The 25,801-nt window shown below is 66.2% G+C and overlaps 2 protein-coding genes across 3 annotated transcripts; both read right to left on the bottom strand.

Annotated features, from left to right (window-relative positions):
* Nucleotides 1–586: 586 nt before the first annotated feature.
* On the bottom strand, nt 587–8,352 carry PDK2 (pyruvate dehydrogenase kinase 2). The gene is made up of 11 exons (XM_027742352.2): nt 8,206–8,352; nt 6,171–6,312; nt 4,573–4,644; nt 4,148–4,332; nt 3,183–3,272; nt 2,811–2,888; nt 2,620–2,696; nt 2,441–2,539; nt 2,244–2,351; nt 1,438–1,551; nt 587–1,361 (listed from the first exon to the last, which is right to left on the bottom strand). Exons 1-11 carry the CDS (start codon nt 8,321–8,323, stop codon nt 1,221–1,223), a joined length of 1,224 nt encoding a protein of 407 aa, XP_027598153.1. The 5' UTR covers nt 8,324–8,352; the 3' UTR covers nt 587–1,220.
* A 749-nt stretch (nt 8,353–9,101) lies between these two features.
* On the bottom strand, nt 9,102–25,608 carry ITGA3 (integrin subunit alpha 3). Of its 2 annotated transcripts, XR_005565938.1 has the most exons (26): nt 25,365–25,608; nt 18,586–18,707; nt 18,423–18,505; nt 17,774–18,023; nt 17,188–17,271; nt 16,258–16,465; nt 15,620–15,813; nt 15,351–15,439; nt 14,986–15,122; nt 14,809–14,895; nt 14,659–14,726; nt 14,370–14,506; nt 13,729–13,875; nt 13,554–13,651; nt 13,301–13,466; nt 13,131–13,199; nt 12,952–13,031; nt 12,756–12,833; nt 12,441–12,543; nt 12,194–12,364; nt 11,975–12,088; nt 11,732–11,845; nt 11,160–11,258; nt 10,928–11,053; nt 10,171–10,331; nt 9,854–9,945 (listed from the first exon to the last, which is right to left on the bottom strand). XR_005565938.1 is itself a non-coding variant. In XM_027742366.2 (25 exons), exons 1-25 carry the CDS (start codon nt 25,577–25,579, stop codon nt 9,787–9,789), a joined length of 3,198 nt encoding a protein of 1,065 aa, XP_027598167.1. In that variant the 5' UTR covers nt 25,580–25,608; the 3' UTR covers nt 9,102–9,786. The 2 variants fall into 2 exon arrangements, 1 of the variants encoding a protein (XP_027598167.1); XM_027742366.2 differs by lacking the exon at nt 10,171–10,331 and having other exon boundaries at nt 9,102–9,945.
* Between the last annotated feature and the right edge of the window lie 193 nt (nt 25,609–25,801).

Here is a 25,801-nt window from a genome sequence, read left to right as displayed (position 1 = left end):
TCCAGCCCCCTCCCCGCCTGCACCCCTGCACCCCACGGGCACAGCCGGGCCCCCCCCCTCCAGGGGCCCCTTTCCCAGATGCAAGTGGCACATTGGACACCCCCACCCTGCCCCGTCACCTCCCACCCCATCAGCAGCACCCCAAGGGGGGCAGGGGGGTCACGGCCAGCACTGGCTGGGGACAGCATGTGGCCTGACCCCCCCCACGGGGACACCCCCCAGTTGGGGTGTGGGGGGTGATTGCTGACCCCCCCACACACCCCCAGCCCCAAATATGGTGCCCCAGAGGCCACGCCAGGAAATAAAAGGGTATCAAGGGCCAGTGCAAACCAGTGAGACCAGTGTGAGGCTGACTGGGGTGGGGCTGGGGGGCAAGATGGGGTGGGGGGAGCTCGGTACCAGGCTGGGGGGGGCACGGACCATGGCTGGTCCCCATTGTGTCCCCAAGTGCCACCCTGTGACTGTGCCCAGCCCCCTCCCAAGCCTGGGAGTGGGTAAACTGAGGCACGGGGGGGTGGTCAGTGACCCATTTGGGGGGTGCAAAAGAAGGGGCATTTCCAGGACCCCAAAACACCACACCAGGAGCTCAACCAACAACCAATTTACTGACAGTGGGGAGGGACGGTCTGGGGGGTGGAGGAGAATTTGGGGGAGGAGAGGGAGGTTTCTGAGCAGGTCACGGCATGTGTGGGGTGGGGAACCTACCCCGGGGGAGTGCAAGGGGTGCAGGGGTGGGGGGCACACGCAGGTGAGAACAGCTCAGTAGTGCAATAACAGGGATGGGAGATGGGAAATGGGGGGGAGGGCGGGTCAGGCCTGGGCCCCCCACCCTGTCAGGGCTGGAGGGGCAGGGAAGTGCTACTGGTCATACTGGGAAAGGAGACCAGTCCCCTGCTGGGCTGGGGTGCACCCCCTGGGGTGGGTGTAAAGGGAAGGGGGGTGGGAGGGGGGGCAAGAGGGGCTTTACCCCCTCCACGCTGCTCCAACACCCCCCCAGCTACGTACCTAAGTGCCACCAAGGTGGGGGGTGCTGGGACCCCCTCACAACCCACTGGGACCCCCCACACCCCACCGGGACCCCCTTCCAGTGGAGCCCGAAGAGCCACAGAACCGGGATGCTCCAACAACCTCCCGGGGCCCTGGGGGCCACCCCGGGAGGGCCCTGTGAGCTGGGGCAAGGGGTTCCCTGCAGCCTGGGGGGGCTGTGAGCCCCGGGGGGCTTAGGGCACGCGGTAGGTGGAGGTGTTCTTGGGCTCGGTGCTGGGCACACACCAGTCCCCGGCCTCCTGGCTGGCCTGGTAGTGCCGCCACGCCGACTTGTTGTACACGGGCAGCCGCTCCACAGAGTCCGTGGACAGGGCCTGGGGGCACACAGGGGGCTGGGCAGGGTCCTGTGCCCCCGCCCCGAGCCCCCCATTTGGAGGGAGAAAGACCCACCTTCAGGTAGATGACGGCGTCGGTGCCGAAGCCCTCCATGGAAAAGAGCTGCAGGTCCCCCTGGAAGTACTTGGCGTAGAGGCGGGAGATGGGCAGCCCGTAGCCAAACCCGGCCTGGAGGGTGGGGAATGGGGTGGGGGGTCTCCAGTGCTGGGGTGGCACCCCCGGGGCACCCCAAGCCTCCCCACATCACCACAAGCAGCACCATGTGCAGCCCAAAGTGTCTGTGCCCCTGCCAGTGGTCGCTGTGCCACGTCCAAATGTCCCCCGGCAACCCAAAATCTCCCCATGCCACCCCCAAAACTCCCCATGCCGCTCTATCCGCTCCCAAACCTCCCTGTGCCATCCCCAAAACACTCCCATACCACTCCATCCCCCCCAAACCACCCTATGCCACCCCCAGTGAACCCCAAAACCTCCTCAAGCCATGCCCATAACACCCCCATGCCACTCCAGCCACCCCAAACCACCCCAGGACACCCCCAAAGGACCCCCAGAGCACTCCATGCCACCCCCAATGGACCATAAAACCTCCCCATACCACCCCCAAAATACCACCATGCCATCCCAGTTCCCCCAGACCACCCCATGCCACCCCCAAAGCACCCCCATGCCACTCTGGCCCCCCAAACCACCCCCAAAACAGCCCATGCCACCCACAAACCTCCCCAAGCCACTCCATCCACCCTGAAATATCCCCACCCACGCCAGACACCCCCAACCACCCCCACCCGCACACCCACACCCCCCTCCTCTCCCCAGGACCCCGTGGGACCCCCACAGCCCACGCCAGGGGGGTCACCTACCAGGGGGGTCCCCCCAGTGCCCATCTGGGGGGTGGGGGCCGTGGAGTACATGTAGCTGAAGAGACGCTCGATCTTCCTCAGGGGGACCCCCATGCCCCTGTCACTCATCTGTGAGACATCACCGGGGGGTGACAAGCCTGCTCCTGGCCCCCCACCCCAAACCGTACCCCCTCGGGACGGAGCTGGTGGTCCCTCACCCTGATGGAAAGGTCCTCCTGGCCCAGGGCCACCATGACCTTGATGGCAGGCAGGCGGGGGCTGCTCTCGTGGCTCTCCACGGTGGCTCTCATGGCATTCTGGGGGCATGGAGGCGTCACCAGGGCAGGGGGGACCCCCCAAAACCCCCCTCGGACCCCCCCGGCAGGGCTGGGGTTACCTTGAAGAGCTCGAAGAGCATGTGGTAGAGGTGGGAGGGCACGTAGACGATGCTCACGGGCTGCTGGGAGTTGGTGGCTGTGGGGAGGAGGAGCAGCCGTTGGCATCGCTGTGCTCCCCCAACCCTGGAGCCACCCCAAAATCCCCCCACCCTAAAGGAGACACCCCAGAATCCCCCCAGACGGGCCTCACCGTTCACCTCCTCGATCTCCAGGTCGGGTGAGGCCATGTAGTACTTGTCACACAGGAGCTTGGCCATGTTGTAGGCGTCTGGGGGGGGAGCAGAGGGGTCAGCACCCCCCAAAATGGAACAGAGGGAGTATTTGGGGTCCCCCCCTTTGCCCCCCACCCCCAAAGATTTTCCAGTCCTACAGATTCAGCAAGTTTCTGGGGTCTCTTGGCACGACCCCAAAGCACGGGGGACGCTTTTGCTGAGGGCAACCCAAACTTGTGACACAAATGGCTCCCAAACAGGGTAAGGGGAGGATCAGGGGGACATTCAGCAACCCCTCCCCTGCCAAATTCACCCCCCGTGGGGGTGGGAGCCCCCTGGACCCCACCAACCTCTCACCACGTTGGCCACGTTGCAGTGGGGGTCGATGCTCCCGATGTGTTTGGGGTGTGCAGGGTTGGTGCTGCCGTCGAAGAGCAGAGCTGGGGGGGACAACGAGCTGTGGGGACCCCACCCCAACCCCAGAGACACCCGGGGACACCCCCAGGGGGCTCAGGGCACTGGCCCTGGGGCTGAGGGTGACATTAGGGGAAGGGGAAATTTGGGGCGGGAGCCCTGGGGGTGGAGGAATCGTTGGGTCAGGATGCCTGGGGCTGGAGGGGACATTTGGGGTGGGGGGACCCTTGTGGCAGGATCCCTGGGGCTGGAGGGGACATCTGGGACAAAAGAATGCTCAGGGCAGGTCTCTGGGGTTAGGGGGGAAATCTTGGGGCAGGAACACCGGGGGGGGGACATGTGGAACAGGACCCCTGGGGCTGGGGGGCACATTTGGAGCTGAGGGAGACATCCAAAGCACAGTCCTTCAGGGTGGGGGGGATCCTCAAAGCAGATCCCTGAGGTTTGAGGGGGCATTTGGGGCAGGGGCAGGAGCCCTGGAGCTGGAGGGGACCCTCAGGGTGGGGGATACTCAAAGGGAAGATGCTTAGAGGACCCTCAGGGCAGGAGCTGATCCCTGGGGCTGAAGGTTACCCTTGGGGCAGATCCCTGGGGTTTGGGGGGATGCTCTGGAGGGCACAGGGGAATGCCAGGGCTGGCAGGGATGTTCAGAGCTGATGGGGACCCTGGAGGCAGGGGGTGCCAGGGCAGGGGGACACTCAGGAGCACCCTAAGGGCAGAGAGACCCTCGGGACAGACCCCTGGGGCTGGGGGGACACTCTGGGCGGTGTGTAGGGACACCCAGTGCTATCAGGGGTGCCCAGGGGTGCTGGGGACCCTCGGGGCTGGGGGTGCTGGGACAGGGGGACACTCAGGAAGACGATGCCCAGGGGTGCAGGGCCCCCCGGAGCCCCCTGCTCACTGTGCTGGTTGATGAGCATGCGGATGGAGATGCGGCTCAGGTAGAAGCGGTCGAGGAAGTACTGGATGTTCTGGTTGGAGACGGGATCGTCTCCATAGGCCTCCTTGTACTCGATGACCCCCTGGGCCATGGTGGGCACCACGTCGTTGTGCCGGTTGCGGATGGTGACCAGGGAGTCCGTAAACCTGGGGAGGGCACAGGGGTGGCCCCGGGGACAACCGGTCCGGGCACGGCCGCGATCCAGGCCGGGATTCTCCTGGTGGCACCCAGGAAAACCCGGAGCAGAGTCCGGTGGCACCGGGATGGGGTGGGGGCAGTTTGGGGGGGATACAGCCCCGGGTGACACCAGTTCGCACCAGGGGGAGTCTGGGAGGAGGGGACACCCCGGGACTGGGGACAAGGACATGCTGTCACCCCCAGCTTACTGTCCCAGCGTGGCCTGGTCCTCAGGGTCCCTGTCCAGGAACTCCATGATGTCCAGCAGGCTCTGGACGTACCTGGGGAGGGACACGGTTACCCCACAGCTGGCACCCCCCAAAGAGAGGGGACACCCCGGGGACACCACACCGGGGGGCACAGGGTCCCCTGGGGCACTGCCCCATGCAGGGCGAGGGGTCAGCACCCCTCAACCAGGACCCCCCACCCCAAAAACTGCTCTGCCCTGAAACCACCCTGTGCTTGGCTCCCTGTCCCACCCCTCTGCTGGCACGGTGGACCTGGGGCACACCTGGGGACAAGGCCCCTCTGATGGGGTGTGGGGCATGAGGGTGGCTGTGACCTGAGGTGGCTGTGGGAGGGGTGGCATGGCTGGAATTCCCCAGCATGGCCGGACCCCCCCTGCCCCAGCATGGCTGGATCCCACTGGCAGGGGACCAGGATGGTGGACAAACAACCTGTCACGTGGTGGCACTGGGAGAAGGGTCACACTGCCACTGCTGGCATGGGGACAGGACACTTAAAGGGACACCCAGATCCCCCCACCCCAGGGACACAGACCCACCACCTTCAGTGCTGGCTCAGCCCCTTTGGGGGGCAGGAGGCTGGGAGGTGGCACTGTGACCCCCTGATGGTTGGGGACACCCCGCTGGCACGGGGGTGTCCCCAAAGGGCCAGCAGCCCATGTCACCAAGGGCATGGCATGGCACCAGCTGGGGGCTGCCCTGCCTGTCACCACCTCCTGTGTCCCCTTTTGTATGCCAGCTCCCTCGGGACCCGCTGGGGAGGGCAGTTGGTGACACTGGTGGGACACACAGTGGCAGCAGGACCCCCCGGGTGATGGCAGTGGCAGGAGTCGTGGTGGCAATGGGAGCTGTGCAGGTGACAGTGGGGGACTCAGGGGGGCACCTGGGGGGGTGACCTGCACTAGTGTCACCCCAGGCAAGTGGCAGTGGTGGGACCCCCGTGAGTGACAACAGTGGGACCCCTGGTAGTGGGATCCCCAGCGGCAGGACCCGCGGTGGCAGCAGGACCCACACAGGTGACAGTGGTGTGGTGGCTGTCCTTGGCTGGAGGGGGACCCTGGGGGGCAGTGGGGGGACTGGGAGGACTGGGGCAGAGGAGGCAGGAAAAGGTCCCTGTCCTTGGCTGCAGGGAGACCCTGGAGGGGCTGGGAGGGCTGGGGGACATTGGGGAGACTAGGAGGACTGGGAGGACTGGGGGACACTAGGGGAACTGGGGGACACTGGGGGGACTGGGAGGACTGGGGCAGTGGAGGCAGGAGCAGGTCCTTGGCTGGAGGGGGACCCCAGATGGCTGGGAGGGCTGAGGAGGGGGCAGTGCTCAGCCCATCACTGAGGGCAGGCTGGGTGCCCAGTGCCACCCAGTACAGCCCAGTAAAGCCCAAACTGGGGCTGGAACACCCCCGAGTGCAATGTGAAGGCGAGAAGGACATGGGCCACCACCAGAGCCCAGAACCAACGGTGGTGGCACCTCCACACCCACCGTGACCACAGGACCGGGTGGTCCCGGAGCCCACAGACCCCGTGGCAGTGTCCCCGTCCCCCCCAGCCCCCGGGGGTCTCACCAGCTCTGCACCAGCTGCACGGAGGGCGTGCGCAGGACGCGGTCGGGCAGCAGGTTGATCTCCTTCATGATGTTGGAGAGGCGCACGGGCAGCTCCTGGCGCAGGAAGGCGAAGGACGTCTTCTCACAGGCATTGCTGGAGCCTGGGAGGGCACAGGGGGCATGGGGTGAGCCCCCCCAGGACCCCTCGGACCCGGGGCTGGCGTCACTCCCACCCCTCTGCTGGGTGGGACTGGGGGGAACTGGGAGGACTGGGGTAGAGGGGGCAGGAGGAGATCCCTGCCCTTGGCTGGAGGGGGAGCCGGGAGAGGGTGAGGGACACTGTGGGGGACTGGGACAGGGAGACACGGCGGGGACTGGGACTGGGTGGGCAGGAGCAAGTCCCTGTCCTTGGCTGGAGGGGGAAACTGCGGGACACTGGGAAAGGGAGACATTGGGAGGACTGGAGCAGACTGTTCGTGGCTGGAGGGGGTGTGAGGGCTGGGGGAAACTGGGGGACAGTGTGGGCGACTGGGAGACACTGGGACAGAGGAGGCAGGAGCAGGTCCCTGTCCTTGGCTGCAGGGAGACCCTGGAGGGGCTGGGAAAGCTGGGGGGCACTGGGGGGACTGGGAGGACTGAGGCAGTGGAGGCGGGAGCAGGTCCTTGGCTGGAGGGTGATCCTGGAGGGACCAGGAGGGCTGAGGGGGGGGCAGTGCTCAGCCCACCACTGAGGGCAGGCTGGGTGCCCAGTACAGCCCAGTAAAGCCCAAGCTGGGGCTGGAAGGCCCCCAGGTGCAATCTGGAGGTGAGAAGGACCTGGGCCCCCCCAGAGCCCAAACCAGACCCCGGTGGCAGTGGGAGGTGGAGGGAGTGACGTGGGGGACACAGCCAGGGGTGTGGGGTCCCCAACCAGGAGCTGGTGGCCAGCAAGGCAGGGGGGGCACAGCTGGAGGGGGGACAAGGGACACTGGGATGGAGAGTCTTGGTGCTGGTGGGACAGGGCAGAACTGGGGAGGGGCAGAGAGGGGCTGGGGACCCCCAGGGTGCAACCAGCATGGCACCGAGGGGACGTGGGTAAATACAGCAATGACACTGAACACCCCGGGGGGAGGGACAGAAGGGGGTTGGACCAGGGGACAGGGATGGGGGGACATCTCCACCTGCCTGAGGGTCTGGCTTGGGGTGGGGGGCTGTGTCCCCCACCCTGGGGGGGTCAGGCGGTGGGGGGGACACACTGGGGGTCCCACACACGGGGTTATTTAATGTGGGGGGCAGGGAGGACTTACTGGGGGGGAGAGGGGGATGAATAACCCCCTGAGGGTGGTTATAGGGAGAGGTGTTCAGAGGAGACCCCTCCAAAAAGGTGCATATCAGGAAACCATGTTCCAGCCTCACTGATTTACCCTGGGGGGGGTTGTTTAAATACCACCACCCTAAAATAATAAGGGGGTATTTGTAGGGTTAGAGTTACCCAGACTCAGATACTCATTAGAGGGGGTCCTTCCTGGGGGGGCCAGCCCCCTGATCCCCCAGGATAGTTATTTACCAGCTGAGGGGGGAGTGTTGTATTTCCTGGGGGCTGTTGGAAGGATGTCCAGGGAGTGGGAAGGGTTTCCAGGGAGGGTTGGAATAGGATTTCTAGGAGTGTTGGAAGGATTTCCGGGGGGGGTGGAATAGGATTTCATGGGGGGGGGGTGGGAATAGCATTTCCAGGAGTAGTTGGAATAGGATGTCATGGAGGGGGGGGGGGAGGAATAGGATTTCCAGGGGTGGTTGGAATAGGATTTCCAGGGGGGTGGGAAGGATTTCCAGGGGGGTCGGAATAGGATTTCCAGGGGGGTGTGAAGGATTTCCAGGGGGGCTGGAATAGGATTTCCAGGGGGGTGGGAAGGATTTCCAGGGGGGCGTGCACGGAGCTCCGTCCCCCAGCACGGCCCCCCAGACCGGGCACCCCCGGGGGTGGCAGGAGGGGTGTCCCCATCCCGTAGGCTGTTGGGGGGGGGGGGAAGTGCCGGGATCGGGTCGGAGTCCCGGAGGGGGGGTTGTTTATTTACCGAAGTCCAGGAACTGCTTCATGGAGAGCGGCGACGGCGAGAACTTGCTGAAGTGCTCGATGTAGGTGGGGACGCCGGCCAGCGCAGCGCGCTTCCCCAGGCAGCGCAGCAGCCGCATGGCCGCGGCCCCGGGAGCGCCCCCGGTGTCCCCCCGGTGTCCCCCCGCTGTCCCCCCGCTGTCCCCGGAGCCCCTGCAAGCCCCGAACCGGCCCCGCCGCCCCCGGGCCCGGCCCCGCCCCCGCCGCGCCGCGCGCAAACAACACACCCCGCTGTCAATCACCGCTCCGCCGCCAATCAGCGCCCGCTCTGCGGCAACACCCGCCCCCCTCCTTGCCAATGAGGCCTCTCCACTGGTCCCGCCCCGACGTCAATCACCTCCCCGAGACCAATCAGAGCCCGCTCTGAGGGAAGACCCGCCTCTTTATGCTAATTTTGCTCACCGCTGGTCCCGCCCCACCGCCAATCACCGCTCGCCTTGATGTGGGTCCCGCCTCTCCATCGAGATAACCACGCCCCCATAGTTGGGTCGCCACGCCCCTCTGCGCTAGCCACGCCTCCTTTAACGCCCTCCAGCCCCCCCCCCCCCCCCCCCGTGCCTGGGACCCCCCAAGAGCCCTGAAGGGAGATGGGAGGGAGTCTGAGCCCACCCCAGAGCCCTGTCCGGGAGATTGGGGGCGTCTGAGCCCACCCCAGACCCGTCATTCCCCCCCCCCCCCCCCCCCCCGCGGTATTACCCTCCCACCACACACCTATAACCCCCCCAAAACCCCCGCTCCCCCGCCCTCTCTAGGGAATATCATCGTCCCCCCTCCTTTTTGCCCCCTACCCCCCAAAACCCCCTTTCCTTTCCCCCGAGCACCCCTCCATCAATTGTCAGCCAAGACATGGAGGGGACGTGAAGTTACAAATCACAGAGCAAGGCTTTATTTGGCCCCGGTGGGGAGGGAATGAGGGGGGGTCGAGCAGGGGCTGGGGGGGCGCAGGACCCCCTCCTCCCCACTCACCCCCAAGTACCGACGGGACGCTGGGACTCAACACCAAAACACCGACGAGAGACATGGAATAACTTAACCCCCCGCGGGGGTGGGGGGTGAGGGGGACAGGGGGGGACACACAGCCTGATGCTCCGTACCCCCCAAAGCCAAAGCTGCGTCCGAACACGGGGTGAACACACGGGGGAGGAGGAAGAGGAGGAGGAGGAAGGAATGAGCTCCCAAAGGCCCCAGCCCGGGGGTGAAAGCAGAGGGTCCCACACCCAGCGATGAGGGGAGGGGGGCGAGCGTGTCCTGGCGCGTGAGGACGTGTCCCCACGTGCCAGGACGTGTGTCTGGGACACACGAGAGGAGTGTGAAGGCACTCGGTGAGCCCAGCAGCACATGGGGAAACACGACAGGAGGAAGGGGGGGCACATTTGAGGGGTCTCCCCCCTCAGCGTGCAAGGCACGAGCGTGCAAGAGGAAGGTGCAGAAGCCAACACCGGATTGCAGCCACATCCGAAGAGGGGGGGATCGGGGAAGGGGCGGGGGGGAGATGCACTTGTGCAAAGTCAGAGTCCCCTGAGGGTCTGGGGGGGTCAGGGGGTCAGTAGTACTTCTCCGGCTCCTGCCACTTGGTCACCCAGTGCTTCTTGCGGCGACGGGGCAGGAGCCCCCCGGGCTGGTAGCGCTGCTCCTGCCGGATCCTCACCGCGTGGTACTTGGGCATGATCCGGTAGTAGCGGGTCCGCTGGAAGAAGTCACACTGGGAAGGGGGGGAAACAGAAGGCGGGGGGGTCAGTGTGGGGCTGGGCACGGCTGGAGAGAAGGAGAGAGACCCCCCACGAGGCGGCGAAGAGCAGAGGCAAAGGGAGCGGCAGTTCCTGGAGCCACTCGGAGAGACCCCGCGCCCTACAGCGACCCTACAGGACAGAGGAGGAAGAGGAGAGGAGGAGGAGGAGGAGGAGGAGGAGGATGCCGCTGGCATTACCAAGCGGGCGGCGCAGGGGCCCCGGGGGGGCAGTGGGGGTGCCCCCCCCATTAGTAGTCGTCCGTCAGCCGCTCGGTTTCCGACGGCTGGATCCTCATCTCCGCCTTCTGCCCCTTGGCCTCGTACATGGCCCGGGTGTTGGCCCGCCGGAAGAACCCGCACTGCGAGAAAGGGGACAGGGGTCAGGGGGGGCTGGAGAGGGGCTGGGGGGCTCCTGGTCACCCCTCGGAGGGTGAGATGCCCCCCAGAGTGCCTGTGGGGTGGGTGGTCCTGCAGACCCTCCTGGGCAGAAAGTGGGGGCTTCAAGGAGGCCACAGGGGTCCCCTGTGAGCTGAAGGGTCCCCAGAGGGCTGTGGGGGTCCCCCAGTCCCTGCAGCAGAGGGAGAGGAGGGAGCCACAGGGAAGGAGGTGCCATCATCCAGCCCTTCTTTGAGTGGGTGTTTTTGTGGATCCCAAAAGGTTTTGCACCCCAGGAGAAGTTGGGAATCTCTGTGCTCCTCTTCCTCATTGCTCTGCAGCCAGGCACCTTCCAGCTGGGGGGAAAATCTTCCTCCTGGGAGGATCATCTTCCTCCTGGGGGGCACTTTCCACCCACGGGGGCACCTTCCAGCTGAGGGGAGAACCTTCCACCCGCCGCTCCCGATCACCCCTCGCCAGGCAGGGAGGATGGCAGCCCCCAGTGGCACGAGCCTGTGAGGTCTCAGCACAGCTCCTGCACCCCCTCCTTCCTGGGAAGGGAATCCAGGCCCTCCCTCACCTTCCAGAGGAGGAGGATGATGATCCCCAGCAGCAGCAGCCCGGCTGCCACCGACACCAGCACCAGCCACAGCGCGATCTCGGCCGGCTGCTCCTCCTGCAGCTCCGAGTCCACGTCCACGGAGAACTGGAGGGGTTGGGAAGAGCCTCGTTGGGGCACAGAGCTCCCAGTGCATCCCAGTGAGTCCCAGCGTGTCCCAGTGTGTCCCAGGAAAGGCCCTGGTGCCGCTCACCCGCACGGTGTGGTTCCTCATGGTGATGGTGGGGACATGGGAGCGCAGGAACAGCGTCGCAGTGCCCGTCACCTTCACCCGGTCAAAGTCCCGGAACTCCTGGGACACAGGGGACACAGAGAGGGGACACGGGTGACAGAGAGAGGGGACACGGGTGACAGAGAGAGGGGACACGGGTGACAGAGAGGAACACACATGGATGAGGGATGGGGGACACAGATGACAGAGAAGATGATGATCAGGTGGGGGACATGGATGATTAGGGGACACGTGGATGATGTGGGACACAGGGATGATGTGGGACACAGGGATGATGGAAGGGAGGGACGTGGATGGTGAGGACACACATGGATGATGGAGAGGAACACACATGGATGATGGACGGGGGACACAAGGATGACAGAGGGACGGACACACCACGTGGGGAGGACACCAATGATGGAGGGGGACACACACACACAGATGGGTGTCATCTTCTGAGCTGAGACCTGGCAAACTCATTGCCCCGTTCAAGCCCATCCCCATGGGCCCAGCCCAGCCCTGGCCCCCCTGCAGCCCCCCCAGGCACTGACCTCGATGAAGGTGCTGTTCCAGACTCGGGCCCGCAGGGTGAAGGTGTTGGGGTGCTGGGTGTGGAGCAGGGGGCACTCGAACCACACACAGCGCGCGGTGCCCTCGGAGCAGCTCTGGGGGACACGGAGGAGCTCAGGGGGGCACCGAGTCCCCAGAGCACCACACCGGTGCCAAGAAGCAGCAGGAACAGTGGTCCCAGTGGGGGGAAAGTGCTGCTGGACCCCCCCTCACCCCCTACTCACCAGCACCGTCTCTGACTTGGCTTTCTTGGCGGTGGCCAAGGTGATAGGGGGCTCTGCCGGCTCGGGGGGCTCCAGCTCCCGTCTCTGCCGGGAGGGAGCCTGGTCCTGCAGGAGCTGGGGGGAGGGACACGAGCCCCATCAGAGCCCAGGCAGCTCTGTGGGGCTGGAAGGAGCCACGGAGTGGGGCAGGGACACAGGGCCAAGCAGCGGGTGACTCACGGTGAGGTTGAGGGGGTTGATGACCCCCCCGGGGGGCTGGCAGCTCTCGTTGCCATTGACCAGGATCTCGGTGGGGTAGAGGAGCCATTTACCGTTGGGGATCTCGTAGGGCCACTCAAACCCCAGCAGGATGGTGCCCAAGGAGCCCAGGGACTCACCCTTGGTGGTCACCTGCGGAGCAGAGCGGGAGGTGGAGACCAGCATTCCCAAATCCACCCCCCTCTGGCACCGGCCACCCCCGGCTCACCTGGAAGTCGAAGGTGAGGGGGCTGCCCACGTCCTGCTCCTGCTTCATGGCTGACTCACCCACCACCACCCCACTGAAGTAGGACTGGACATGGGAGGAGGCTCTGGGAACGGGATGGGGACAGGAATGGCGTGGGGGGCAGAGGGGGCAGCCCCCTGCCCCATTCCTGGGACACGGGGGGCTGTGCCTGCTCCCGACACAGCCACGCTCAGGTGGGGGGGACACAGAGGGGTGGGGGGGATGCCAAGGGATGGAGGGGACACAGAGGGGTGGGGGACACCCCAAGGGGTGGGGGGACACCCCGGCTGCACTCACATGCTCAGTGAGGACTGGATGCTGTAGTCCACCAGCAGCTTGACGAGCACAGGCTGCAGGTCCTCCTGGGTGCTCTGCCTGCCAGGGCACCAGGATCAGCATCTCCCACATCCCAACAGCCTCCACCCTCTCAGGGGCAGCAGGGGGTCCCCGTCCTGCCTGCCAGCCCCCCCCTTCCCAGGGTGTTCTCACTCACGTGGACAGATCCAGCCACACCAAGACCTCCCGTGTGTCCAGCATGATCCCAATGGCCTCGAAGGTGATGATCAGCTCTGCCTGCACCCAGAAGGGACGTGGAGCAGCTCAGCCAGACCCCCACCTGCCTGCTGACCCCCCAAAATGGGCTGGGGGGTGGATGGGGGGGGGAGCACTCACCCTCTGGTTCCTCTTAAAAGGGTTTCCCAGCTCACACAGCACCGTCTCCCCGAACGTGCAGGCTCCGCTCTGCGGGCAGGGGAAGAGGGTGAGGAACACCCTGGCAAAGCCCACCTTGCTCCTGGTGCCTCCCCGAGCTGGGGAGGGGTCTGGGGGTCCCCCCCACGTACTGGGCGGACGGAGGAGGGCAGCAGGCTGGGGGGCACGGTGACGTTCAGCAGGGCCTCGTGGGCGTCCTCGCCGTTGGAGGGGGTGGTGGGTGTGTTGGTGATGTTGATGCTCAGGTAGAGCTTCCTCACGTCCCGGCTGTACTGCAGCACCTGGGTCCCGTTCAGCCTGTGCACGGAGGGGGGGCTCAGCACATCCCAACGGGACGGGGACCCCTCCCAGGGTGGGTGGGGACATGGGGGGCTCCGCCGTCACCTGGGCAGGGGCTGGTTCTGGTCGGTGACGAAGCTGCTCTGGAGCTGGAGGTTGCTGTAGCACTCGTTGTCGGAGCCACATTCCTTCTGGAACTCGATCTGGAGGGACAGGGATGTCCCTGTGAGCCCCCGTGGCCCCCCAGGACACCCCAGAATCCCCCTCCCCACCGGCACACCTTGGTCTCGTTCTCGTGGGACTGGTCCTGGTTGAGGACAGGGAAGGAGTCGAGGGAGTGGGGGCCCAGCTGGAATGTTCTGGGCTTCTCCTGCAGCGAGTAGTTCATGGAGAGCATGATGGGGTGCAGCTTGTCCCGGATGTTGTCCTGAGGGGTGGTGGGAGTCACAAAAAAGCCCCTCACAGATCCCTCCCTGGCCCCCACTGCAGCTCCAACCACAGCCAGGCAGCCCTGAGACACTTTTGAGGTATCCCCTCCTACTCACAGCCTGCTGTGAGACCCAACAAACTCATCACAGGAGGGAGGGAAACAAAGGAGGGAAGGAGGGAGGGAAGGAGGGATGTAGGAAACAATGGAGGGAGGGAGAGAGGGAAGAGTGAGAGGGAAGGGGGAGAGAGAGTGAGGAGATGGGTGGAGAGAGACAGAAGGAATGGAGGGAAGGAGAGATGGGATGAAGGGAAGGAAGGAGGAACGTAGAGAAGGAATGGAGGGGGGAGAGAGGGGAGAGGAAGAAAGGGGAGGGAAAGAGGGTGGGATTTCGCTCTTTCCCGAGCCTGCCATTCCCACCGTCCCTGTCCCCACCCCCAGGAGCCAGTCCCGCGGCCCCAGCCCCGCTCCCACGTGCAGTCCCACCCGCTCACCAGCAGCAGGAGCTCCTGGGCCTGGCAGCGGGTGTCGGGCATGGTGAAGCTGCCGGTGAAGGTGGCAGACGGGGACCCCGCAAACCTCACCCTGGGCGGGTGCCGGTCCTTGTCCGCCTCCAGCGTGTACTCCAGGGCTGCGGGGAGGGCAGGGCCAGGGTGTGACACGCGTGTGCCCCCAGCACACACCTGGGCACCCCCACAGGTGTGCACGTCCTCCCCTGGATGTCACCCCCCTGCAGGAGCACCGGGGGGGCCCCGCTGCCACCCCCGCACCCCCCGCACTCACTGATCCTCTCCTGGTACTTGGGGTCCCCTGCGCTCTGGTTGTAGGAGAAGCAGAGGGTCACCGTGATGCTGGGGGGGCAAAGAGGCCGTGAGTGGAGCCAGGTGTGCCACCAGCAGCAGGGGTGGCACTGGGGGACCCGGGGGGGCTCACCAGGACTTCTGTGTGCACTGAGCGGGGTCCACCTTGCTGGGGGTCACCGTGAAGGTCTTGTCCAGGATGTTGATCACGGGGCGAGCTCTGGGCAGAGGTGGATTTGGGCTGAGCCCTGCCGGGGGTGGCAGGGCCTGCAGGACACCTGTCCCTGTCCCTGTCCCCCCACCCCTGTACCTGAGCAGGATGATCCGCTCGTTCAAGCTGCCCACCAGGAGATCCGGGTAGGAATTGTCGTCCACGTCCAGCCCCCCACTCAGCGAGTACCCAAAGGTCTTTATTTTGGTGGGGCCCAGGTCTGACCCACTGATCACCTGGAGTTGGGGGGGCAAAGGGGTGTCATCCATTGCTCACCAGCCCCACAGATCCAGGGACTGACCCGCTGCATCCTGCCCTGGAGCATGGGATGCTCGGGGGATATCTGGAACCCTGACACCCCGGTGAGGGGGTCCAGAGCCCTGACACCCCGGTGAGGGGGTCCAGAGCCCTGACCCCCCGCAGTGAAGGGACCCCCCCCTTCCCCCCCCCCATGGGGCCGTTACCTGCCGGGGTTTGTCCTGCAGCCCCTCAGCACTGCTGTGGTAGATGTAGACCTTCCCATACCCCTCAAAAGGAGCCCCCACAGCAATATCTGGGGGGAGAAGAGCACAGTCAGCCCCTCAGGGATGGGGTTCCCCCCTCAAGCCCCTCCACTTTAAATGCACCCCCTATCTCCATCTCTCCACCCCAAACCTCTCCAGGGACCCCCCGAAGCCCCCTCCAGTGGGGGGGGTCTCCAGCTCCCCCCAGAGAGCAGTGCCCAGCCCCTCACCCTGGAATCCATCCTGGTTGACATCCCCAATGCTGGCCAGGGCGAAGCCGAACCCGGAGTAGCTGGGGCCGGTGAGGACCAGGCTGGGGTGCAGCTGGAAGCCCCCCACCTCGTTCATGTACACGTACACCGCGCCCCCCACCTCCTGCTTCCTCTCGAAGTAGTAGGGAGCCCCCACCACCAGGTCCTGCCACCTGTGGGGACAAGGGGGCGGTTGGGGTTGGGGCGCTGTGACACAACCCCACCCGACACACCCAGAGTGGTGGAGACCCTCCCAGAGCCATCAAAACAGCACTTCCCTAAAAAACCTCCCCACCCCCAGAGCTGTGCCCACCATGACAGGACCCACAGAGACCCCAGGTGAGCTGCAGGGTGCCCCCAGGTGAGACCCCCACCCCTGGGAGCTGCAGGGTGCTCCGGCTGAGACCCCAGACCCCCAAAAGCTGCACAATGCCCCAGGTGAGACTCCCTACCCCAAGAGCTACAGGATGTCCCAGGTGAGACCCCCACCCCTGGGAGCTGCAGGATGCCCTGGGAGCTGAGGGGTCCCACCCCAGGTGAGCCGCAGGACACCCCAGGTGAGCCCCCCATCCTGCAGGCTGGGTGGTCCCGCTCCCCCGCCCCCTGCCCGCCCTCACCCGTCGTTGTTGAGGTCTGCCAGGGCGATGGCGCTGCCGAAGTAGGAGCCGACCTGCGGGCCGGGGAGCAGGAGGCTCCTGTGCAGGCTCTGCTGGGGGCTGCGGCTCAGCAGGTACACGGCGCCCGTGTGCTGGTACCGGGGGGCGCCCGTCACCATGGTCACCGCGTCCTGCTGCAGCACCGCGCTGCCCACCTCGGCCGTGTACCCTGTGCCAGCGCCGCCGTCAGGGGGGCAGCGCGGACCCCCCGACACCCCCACACCCCGTGTCCCCCGACACCCCCACAGGGAGGGGGAGACAGTACGGACCCCCCCCCGATACCCCCACAGGGAGGGGGGGACAGCACGGACCTCCAGAGACCCCCACACCCCATGTCCCCCCACCCCAAGCCCCTGCAGCCCTCCACACACCCTGGTGTCACCACTTGGGTCTCCAAGCCTCCCTAACTCCCTCCACCCATTTAACAACCACCCCAAAGGTTGTCCCCAAATCTACAACCCCCAAACCTTCTCCTATCCAAAAACCACTCTCCATGACACTCCTCAAGCCTCCTAAACATCCCGATGTCACCACGGTGCCACCACTGCCCCCCATTCACACCATTCCCGGGGGTCTCCAAGCCTCTCAACTCCTCCCACCCCTTTAACGTCCACCTCCAACATTCTCGTTAAAGCCACAGCCCCCAAACCTCCTCCTTGCCCCAAATTCCCCCCCATATTCCCCCTCTGTGACTCCCTCAAGCCACCTGAACACCCCAACGTCCTCATGGTACCACCATCGCACCCCACTCGCACCATCCCTTAAACCTCCCTAAACCCCCCACCCCTTTAACATCCCCCCCCGACATTCCCCCTAAATCCACAGCCCCCAAACTGCCTCCTCACCCCAAAGCCCCCCCCAGGGAGGCCCCCCCTGCCCCGCTGCCCCCACCTATGTAGGTGTTGCCGTTCTTCTGGTTGGGGAAGGAGAAGTCGTGCAGGTCCCACATCTCCCGCTGCAACATGTAGTCAGTGCCTGCGACAGCGAGGGGGGTCAACCCAACAGCACGGGGGGCAGCCCCTCTCCCCCCCTTTGGCACCACTCCCCTGGCACGTGAGCACATGTGTGGCCACGTGTGTGTGTGTGTGTGTGCAAACACATCTGTGTGCAAACACATCCACGTGCACAGGGTGTCCGTGGGGGTGTGGGTACCCTGGGGAAGGGGGTCCCATAGGGGCACAGGTACCACAGGGAAGGAGGTGCCCGTGGGGGTACAGACACTGTGGGGAAGGAAGCGCCCACGGTGGTGCCCAGAGAAATATGAGCATCCCAGGCAAGGGGGTGCCCACGGGGATACAGGGACCCGGGGGAAGGAGGTGCACACGGGGGCACAGTCACGCCAGGAAAGGGGATGCCTGTGCTGTGCTCAGAGGGCACGAGGGGGTATGAGGGTATGAGCATCCCAGGGATGGGGATCCCCCGGGTTTGGGCACCCCGGGGAGGGGGCACCGCCCCTGCCCTCCCCAGCCGCCCTCACCCTGCCAGTTGTAGGCGCCGGGCGCGCCGAAGTAGATGATGTTGGCGGTGAAGCCGGCGCTGGTGCCCATCTGGCACATGCCGGTCTCGTCGCTGTCGGTGTTGGCGTTGCACATCTCGTGGTGGTACGTCTGCCACTCGTCGCTCAGGTCCAGCCGCAGGTCATTGCCCCGCACGTAGCACCGGCCCACCATGCGCCGCTGGTCCTCGCTGCCCGACCACAGCACCTTGGTGTAGCGGTGGGCACAGGCCTGCGGGCACGGCGGGCGCCGCTCAGCACCCCAAAAGGGAGAGGGCACCCCCAAAAGGGAGGGGGAACCCCTCGCCCTGAGCCCCGTGTCAGGATGGCAGGGAAGTGTATAGGAGAGGGAAGTGTATAGGAAGTGTATAGGATTTGGGGATCTCTAGGGTGTAATCCTCTACAGGTGCTCTGTAGGGTGTGAGGATCTATAGGGTGTGAGGGTTTCCACGGGATGAGGGTCTATAGGATGTGAGGGTCTCTAGAGCTGGATGTTGTCTCGCCACCTGAGAGCTTCACTTCACCCCCACTGGCACCCACCACCCGTCACCCCACAGCGCCCACTCCAGGGGACACGGAGGTGACAGGAGCACCTCTGCCTGGTGGCACACGCGTGTGCACATGGACTCACCAGCACCCTCCCCGCCGGCTGCCGCTGGCTGGCCACCGTCACCCCCAGCCACATGTCATCGATGATGGCCTTGTCCGGTTCATCTGGGGGGGAAGGGACGGTGTGAGAGCGGGGCCTCCCCGTTCCCAGAGGGGATTTGGGGTGCCCTGGGGTGCTCTCGTACCCTTGAGCTCGATGTCGAGGCGCTGGCAGTCGCGGGTGGAGGCGGTGAGGGGACAGGCATAGACGGCGCCCGTCCGGGTCCCGTTCACGGGCTCTGCGTCTCGAGGGGCCCCCACCAGCAGCCTGGGGGGCACAGAGAGAGGGAGGTGGGTGGGTGGGTTGGGGGGAGCAGGTCCATCCGCTCCAACAAAGTCCAGCTCATTTTAGGAGGGGAGAAAGCCTGGCACGCCTTGGGGAGGGGGTGGTGGGGTGAGGAGGTGCTCAGAGAGGACCTGGAGCATATGACACCTTGACCCCCAAATTATGGGGGACAGCAGCCCCCCAGCGCCATCTCCGGAGCTGACAGGGCACACAAGGAGCTGAAAAGTCTCAGAGGATGGGGGGTCAGGCTGACGGATTCACTCCTTGCCCCCTCCTTCCCAAACCTGATCCCAGCCCTGGCTCATGGGTGAGTCCCCATACTGCTGCACAGTGGGGTGCAAGGAGTCAGGCTGACCCCCCAAACCTCAGAGAAAACAAAACTGGGGCGAGGGGGGTGTGTGTGTTGCTCAGCACCCCATCGCCAGCCCCAGGGCCCCCGTGTCTGTGTAAACACCCACGGCCCTTCCCGGCCAACCTTTGAGCCGGGAGCGGGGCCGCGGCCCCCCCGGCACAGCCCCCGGCACAGCCCCAGCACAGCCCCAGCACAGCCCCCAGCACAGCCCCCACAGCCCCCAGCACATCCACCAGCACAGCCCAGCACACAGCCCCCCACAGCCCCACAAAGCCCAGCAGGGCCCCAGCACAGCCGGCCAGCCCCCGGCCCCACAGCCCCCAGCACAGCCCCAGCCCCAGCACAGCCCCAGCACAGCCCCCAGCACAGCCCCCAGCACAGCCCCCGGCACAGCTGGGCCGTGTCCCGCCGACAGGCGATCCCTGCGTGCCAGGGAACGCCGGGACAACCCTCTGGGATGGGGAGGGCGAGCTGGGATGAGCTCCCCTCATCCCACAAGGCATCTGGGCAGCACTGGGCATCCCAAGGGAGGCAGCGCCATCCCGGGGGTGACTCAGAGCCCTGGAAGGGCAGGGACGGCCCGGCTGAGTCACGGCACTGCCATGTGGGGGGGGCATTGCCATTCCAGGCTGGATGCAGCACCCACCCCACAGAGCCCTATGCTGATGCTGAAGGGACCCAGACACACCTCCCACCCCCAGGGAGATGCCAGGGACCCCCGGCAGCAGCAGGACCTGGGGCTGGGGGCTGGCAGGAGGACTCGGTGTGCCCGGGGGTTCCGGAAAGGCCAGCCTTTCCGCCAGGAATTCCTTTGGGACCGAGAGGACAATGGTGTGGAGGAGGCCGTGCTAGCAGAGGAAGTGTGTCCCTCCTGGCAGGCAGGACACGGGGTGGGGGGGCACAGCGCCCAGGTAGTGGCTGCAGCCCCCAGACCCGATCACAGGGGCAACGAGCTGGTCAGTCCTCAGCAGGGCCACTGGTGAGGACAGGGACAAATCCTGCTGATCCCATCCCACTGACACTGGGAAGGGTAGTGATGGGATGGGGACCTTGTCAGAAGGCACTGGGGTAACCAACTGCTCAGTCCTCAGTAGGGCCACTAGTGAGGACAGGGACAAATCCAGCTGTCCCCATCCCACTGGCACCAGGAACCACCAGCAAGTACAGGGATAAATCCCACTGTCCCCATCCCACCACCCCCCTTCCTGGTGGCAGGGAGATGGGGACCTTGTCACAAGGCACTGGGGTAACGAGCTGGCCAGTCCTCAGCAGGGCCACCAGCTAGGACAGGGACAAATCCTGCTGTCCTCATCCCACTGACACAGGGAAGGGTTGTGGTGGGATGGGGACCTTGCCACAGGGCACTGGGGTAACGAGCTGCCTAGTCCTCAGCGTGGCCACTGGTGAGGACACACTGGGGTAACGAGCTGCCCAGTCCCCAGCGCAGCCCCCAGCGAGGACAGGGACAAATCCCGCTGTCCTCATCCCGTCGCCAGCGGGCAGGGAGTGCCGGGAAGGCTGAGCAATGCGGGGCCGGGAGCGCGGGCACGTCCGGGCGGGCTGACTCCAAGCCCAGGCGCCAGAGGAATGTGGGCCCCCAGGCAGCCCCCGCCCCGGCACGTCGGGCCCCCCCCGCGCCCGCCCGGCCCGTGACGGGCCCCACCGGCGGCACCGGCTGAGTCAGCCCCGCGCTGCAGGTGTGGGGGGGGCGGCGTTGCTCATCCCAAATAGGGGTGTCTGCCCCCTTCCCCCCCAGGAATGCCAGGATGGGGATGCCAGCTGCTGCCGGGAAAGCGGGAGCCACTGGCTGCGAAGGGAAGGGAATAACGGGGGATGATGCCTCCTGATTTTTTCCAGCTCAGCACAAAGGAATTCTCCTCTCCCCTAATTCCTGCACCCCCCACAATAGGGGGGCACAAGGGGTACCATTGTCCCCTCTTACCTGCAGCTGCTGTGACTCAGGGCTGGAGGGAGAACCCGGGGGGGGTCCTGCCCCCACACCCCAAACCCCAGCGGGACCCTCGGGTGCTGCCCCGGGGGTGCCCCGGGCAGGGGGTGCCCCCAGGCTCCCCCGGTGGTCCTGGCTCAGCCAGACCCCCGCCGTTCCCAACAAGCACCGTGGCTCCCCGCGGCCCGCAGGTCCCGGGGGGTGGGAGCCCACCCAAGCCAAGCAGCTCCGGCATCCTGCTGCCTCCAGCCAAGACTTCCCGGCACGGCAGCCCACCCGCAGGCTCTGCTCCTGGGAAAAGGGGGAGTGTGGGATGCTGGGGGCTTCGGAGTCCCACCAGAGACACGGGGGACACCCACGGGCGTCCCCCACCCCAAGGTGCCGCGTGCCCCCACAGCTACCTGGAGAACCAGGGGTTGGGGTACTGGAGCTCCCATCCCGGGGAGGCCGGGACCAGTTTGTGGCACCGGTCCCGCTGGGGTGAGGGGACGAGGAGCTGGGATTACGCTGGACATGGTCAAACAGCAGCGCGAGGGGGAGGCCGGGAAGGGAGGGAGGCAGGAATGTGAGGCCGTGCTCCGTCCTAATCCGCCCTGGTAAACTGGGGGGGTTGGACAGCGGCGGGGGGGGGCTCCCTGCCAGCACTGGCTGAGCTGGAAAGGGGGGCTGTGGGAGGGTCTGGGCACCAGGACCCCAAAATGAGGCCACTCCTGCAGGGGTGACAGAGGTGAGGATGGCAGAGGATCCCACCCAGACACCACAGCACAGACTGTAATGGGGGGGAGTTGTGTTCCCCCCAACAGCAGCACAGCCCCCCAGCCTCAGAGCCCCCTCCCCAGGGAGCAGCTGGGCAGTGTGGGGAGCACCTCATCCCTCTCCCAGGGGTGACGGTGCCAGGACAGGAGGAGCAGGCAGGACGGGGGGGGGGGCTCCACACCACACCCCATCCTGCTCCCCCCCACCCTGGGCAAAGGCAGGAATGGCACAGTGGACCCTCCCCAAACTTCCCCACCTCATACCAGGGCTGGGGGATGCTCCAGGTTTGAGAACTCAGCTCCACGAGGGGTCCCCTCTGAGCCCCCAAAAGCAGCATCCAACAGGGATCTCCACTATATCCCACCCCCCCAAGGCTCCGAGGGGAGGATCGTCCCTCAATGCCACTCTGCTTACAATGAGGGGGCCCTAAGCAGGCAAATCTACTGATGTCCCCCAGGAAACCAGCAACGGCTCCTGAACGCCACGAGGGATGGCTGGACAGACGGAAGGACGGAGAGATGGATGGATGGATGGATGACCCCCGGGATGCCGGCCCCGCATCCGCCCCCCTCCTCTGCCTGCCAAGCAGCCACAGCCCCACAGGACCCCGGCGGACTCGGGCCAAGGCAGGGGGAGCTCAGCCAGCTCCAGCAATCCACAGAATCCCAGCCGAGGAGGAGGGAAAACCGGGAATCCAGCCAGGAGAGCGATCTCCTCCTCACCATCCAGCTGGGAGCAGGAAGACCCCCGAGCATCAGGCACACACAGAGGGAAACTGAGGCACACACAAGGGGGGCAGATGTGGGTGCTGCCTCCCCCCCGGGGGCAGATTCGGGGGGGTCTTCGGTTTTCCTGGTACGGATGCTCCGTGCCTCAGTTTCCCCGGGTTTTTCAGGGAAGGGTTGGATTCGCCGGGTCCCACCAGCACAGGCCAAACCAGCTCCCCCAGCGGGAGCCCAGGGGAGCGGCCGGAGCCCACGGGAGCGGCCGGACACGGGCAGCAGAAGGAGTTTCCTAATCTCGGGAAGGCTGATAAACACCCGCGCTTCCAGCTCGCCTTCACCTGGCCAGGGGAGGGGCGAGCAAACAAACCTTTGCAAGGGACACGAAAAACACGGCGCGGTTGGAATGGGGAAGGAGGGGGGGTGTGTGCCGTGCCAGCCTGGCCCCCCGCCAGCGCCCGGCCGGGAAGCGGCTCCACACCCCACCGGAAGGCTGGGAATGCCAGCGGCATGAATCCATGCAAGAGCATCCCTCTTGTCCCGTTGTCATCCCTCGCAGTGAGGGCACGGGGTGAGCCCCCAAAAAAAGCACGGACACCCCCCCTCCCCGCGGACCGTATCAGGGATGACGGTGGCAGGAAACGTCCCTTTCCTGTCCCCACCCTGCACCTGAGAGCAGAGGGCAGGAGAGCCTTCATCCGGCACCGGGGTGACGGGGGAGTGGCGGCACACCCATGGGGCTGCGGCTCCGAAAGGGGAGGGATGGGGGCGCTCAGGGGGCACCTCCGCATCGGTGCCACCCCGCCACACCCGCCTAAAACGGCTCTGACACCCTAGTTTGGGGGCAACACCCCCGTGGAACGAGAGGACCCCACGCCATTCCAACCCCCGCCACCACGGGGACGGGCAGCAAAGGGCTCCCAGGGGGATGGGGGTGCAAATTCCCGGCGGGATCCCGGCTCTGAAGCCTTTCCCCCACAGCCGGCGGAGCCTCCACACCCCACCCGGATCACGCCAGGACTCGCACGGGCCACGTGGCACAGGTGGAGGGATCGCAGGTCCCTGCCTAGGGGGGCCAAGGCCCCCCAAAATCCAACCCCGAGCCACTCGGGGAGACACGAGCCGATCTGCCCCGGTGCCAGCCCGGACCCCCAGCTCGGTGCCCCCCAGCAGCTGCTCCCGTGGCACCGGAGCAGGGAGAACCCGGCCCTGGGTGGGAGCCAGCGTGTCCCCCGTGGGGGAGGAGGGGTCCTGCACCCCACCAGCTGCTCCGCAGGGAACAGCTTCACTCCTCCCGGGACAGGAGCAACAACAACCCATCCCACGGCGGGGCCGCCGGCCCAAAATGCATCTCTGGAATGCGGAGCAGCACATGCCTCCCGTCCAAGCAGCTGCTGCCCAGTCCCTTCTCCATGGAAAAAAAGAAAAGGAGCCCTCCGGGTCTCCCAAGGACCCCCCTGGAGCTGGGAGTTCCGCGGGAGGGTGATCCAGCAAAAAACCTGTGCCCTTGAGCGGGAAAATCCCAGCCCAAGCCCTGAGGAGGAGCGCTATCCCACAGGGATCTCTGGCCAGGAGAGATGGGGGACAGGGATGCTGGAGGTGGGGAGGTGGGGGACTGGCAGGGCGGGGGGGCAGCAGGGGGACACGGCGGGTGACAGCGGTGGGATCGCACGGGGAATGCTCCGGCTGAAAAGGGCTTTTGTTGGGGCTTTGCCTGGCAGCAGGAACCACAGTCCAACAGGTTCCCCGGGAACGGGAATGGGGCCTCCTTGCCAGGAGCGGCTGGAGCCGAGGGGGGACACGAGGGACTTCGCAACCGCCCCGGCGAGGGTCGGTGCCGGCCGGGACCCCTCCTGTGGGAGGGGATTCCATCTCCCGGGGTGGCTGTCGGGCTCCCAGCCCAGCAGGGGTGACACGGGGTGTCCCCGCTGTGCTGCCAGACCCCCCTTCCCCGTGTCACTGGGACCCAGGGAATAATGGGGGGGGCGCGTCACCCCACCTCTAACGGGGTGCAAAGAAGCCACGAGCAGGGGACTGGGGGGGGACAAGCCCCCGAGGAGCCACTGTAGAGTACGGACCCCTCCTCACCTGGGCTCTGGGCCATGAGGGTCCCCCTCACTCCCACCCCAGCACCTGGGCCCCCCGGGCGCCCCTCTCCCGGCACGCAGAGCCCCCCCTCTCACCTCCTCCTCTTCCTCCAGGTGCACCCCCGCCCCCACGGCGGCGGGATCGGGACCTTTGCCCTCACACAGGGACCTCCCACTCCCATGGGGACCCCCCCCTTTCTCCATTCCATGGGGACCCCCCACCACTCCACGTGGGACCCTCATTCCATCGGGGGACCCCTCACCCCCACCACGGGGGACACTCCCCGCTCTCCCCCACCTCACGGGCCACCCAGACCCTTACAGGGACCGCTCACAACTCCTCTCCACCCCACGGGGGACCCTTCCCCTATGGGGGACCCCCCACAAACCTCACAAGTAAACCTCTCCTCGTTCTTCTCCAGCGCACGGGGGTCTCAACCACCGCGCACATCCCATCCCACGGGGGACCCCTTCGATCCACGGGGGACACCTCTACCCTTGAACCCTCCCCCACTTCACGGGGAGACCCCCGCCCCACAGGTAAAACCTCTTCTCGCCTTCCCCCACCGCGATCCCAGCGGGCATCGCACCCACCCCACACCGCCCCGGGCGACCCCATCCCGCTCTCCCCCATCCCACGGGGGACCCTCCCCCTATGGGGGGGGTTCACTGCACAGGTAAATCTCTCCCCTCTCTCCCGTACCACACGGGACCCCCAACCACCCCCACCATGCCCCCCTCCCCGCATCACCGGCTTCCCCTCCCCGCGCTCACAAGCTGCGCTCCCTCCGCTCCGTCTGCCGGTGCAGCGCCACCGAGAAGCCGAACAAGGCGCCGGCGGGGCCCCCCTCCTTGAGGACGGGGAAGGTGCGGTCCAGGTTGAAGGCGGCGGCGGCTCCGAGCAGCACCGGGCCGAGCCCGAGCAGCAGCGCCGGGAGGGGCGGCAGGAGCGGCGGCAGCAGCAGCGGGCGGTGGCGGCGCCGCGCCATGTCCCGCACCGGCCGCCGTAGCCGCGGCTGCCGCCCCACCGGGCCCGGTGCGCTCCGGGAGGGCGGGGCCGGGCGGGGCGGGGGCGGGACTTGGCACAACCCGGACACGCCCCCTTTTAAAGGGGTCGCACCCCATCCTTCACCCATCACCAACCCCGCGTACCTGCGTGCGCAGGTGAGGGGAGGGAGGGGCGTGCGGGCACACCCGTGTGTCCTCCTCCC

Source organism: Pipra filicauda, unplaced genomic scaffold, assembly GCF_003945595.2.
Source record: "Pipra filicauda isolate LSUMZ 115617 unplaced genomic scaffold, ASM394559v2 scaffold586_size332294_pilon, whole genome shotgun sequence".
NCBI classification, from domain to species: Eukaryota; Metazoa; Chordata; class Aves; order Passeriformes; family Pipridae; genus Pipra; species Pipra filicauda.
This window is presented reverse-complemented; position numbering and strand designations above follow the sequence as displayed.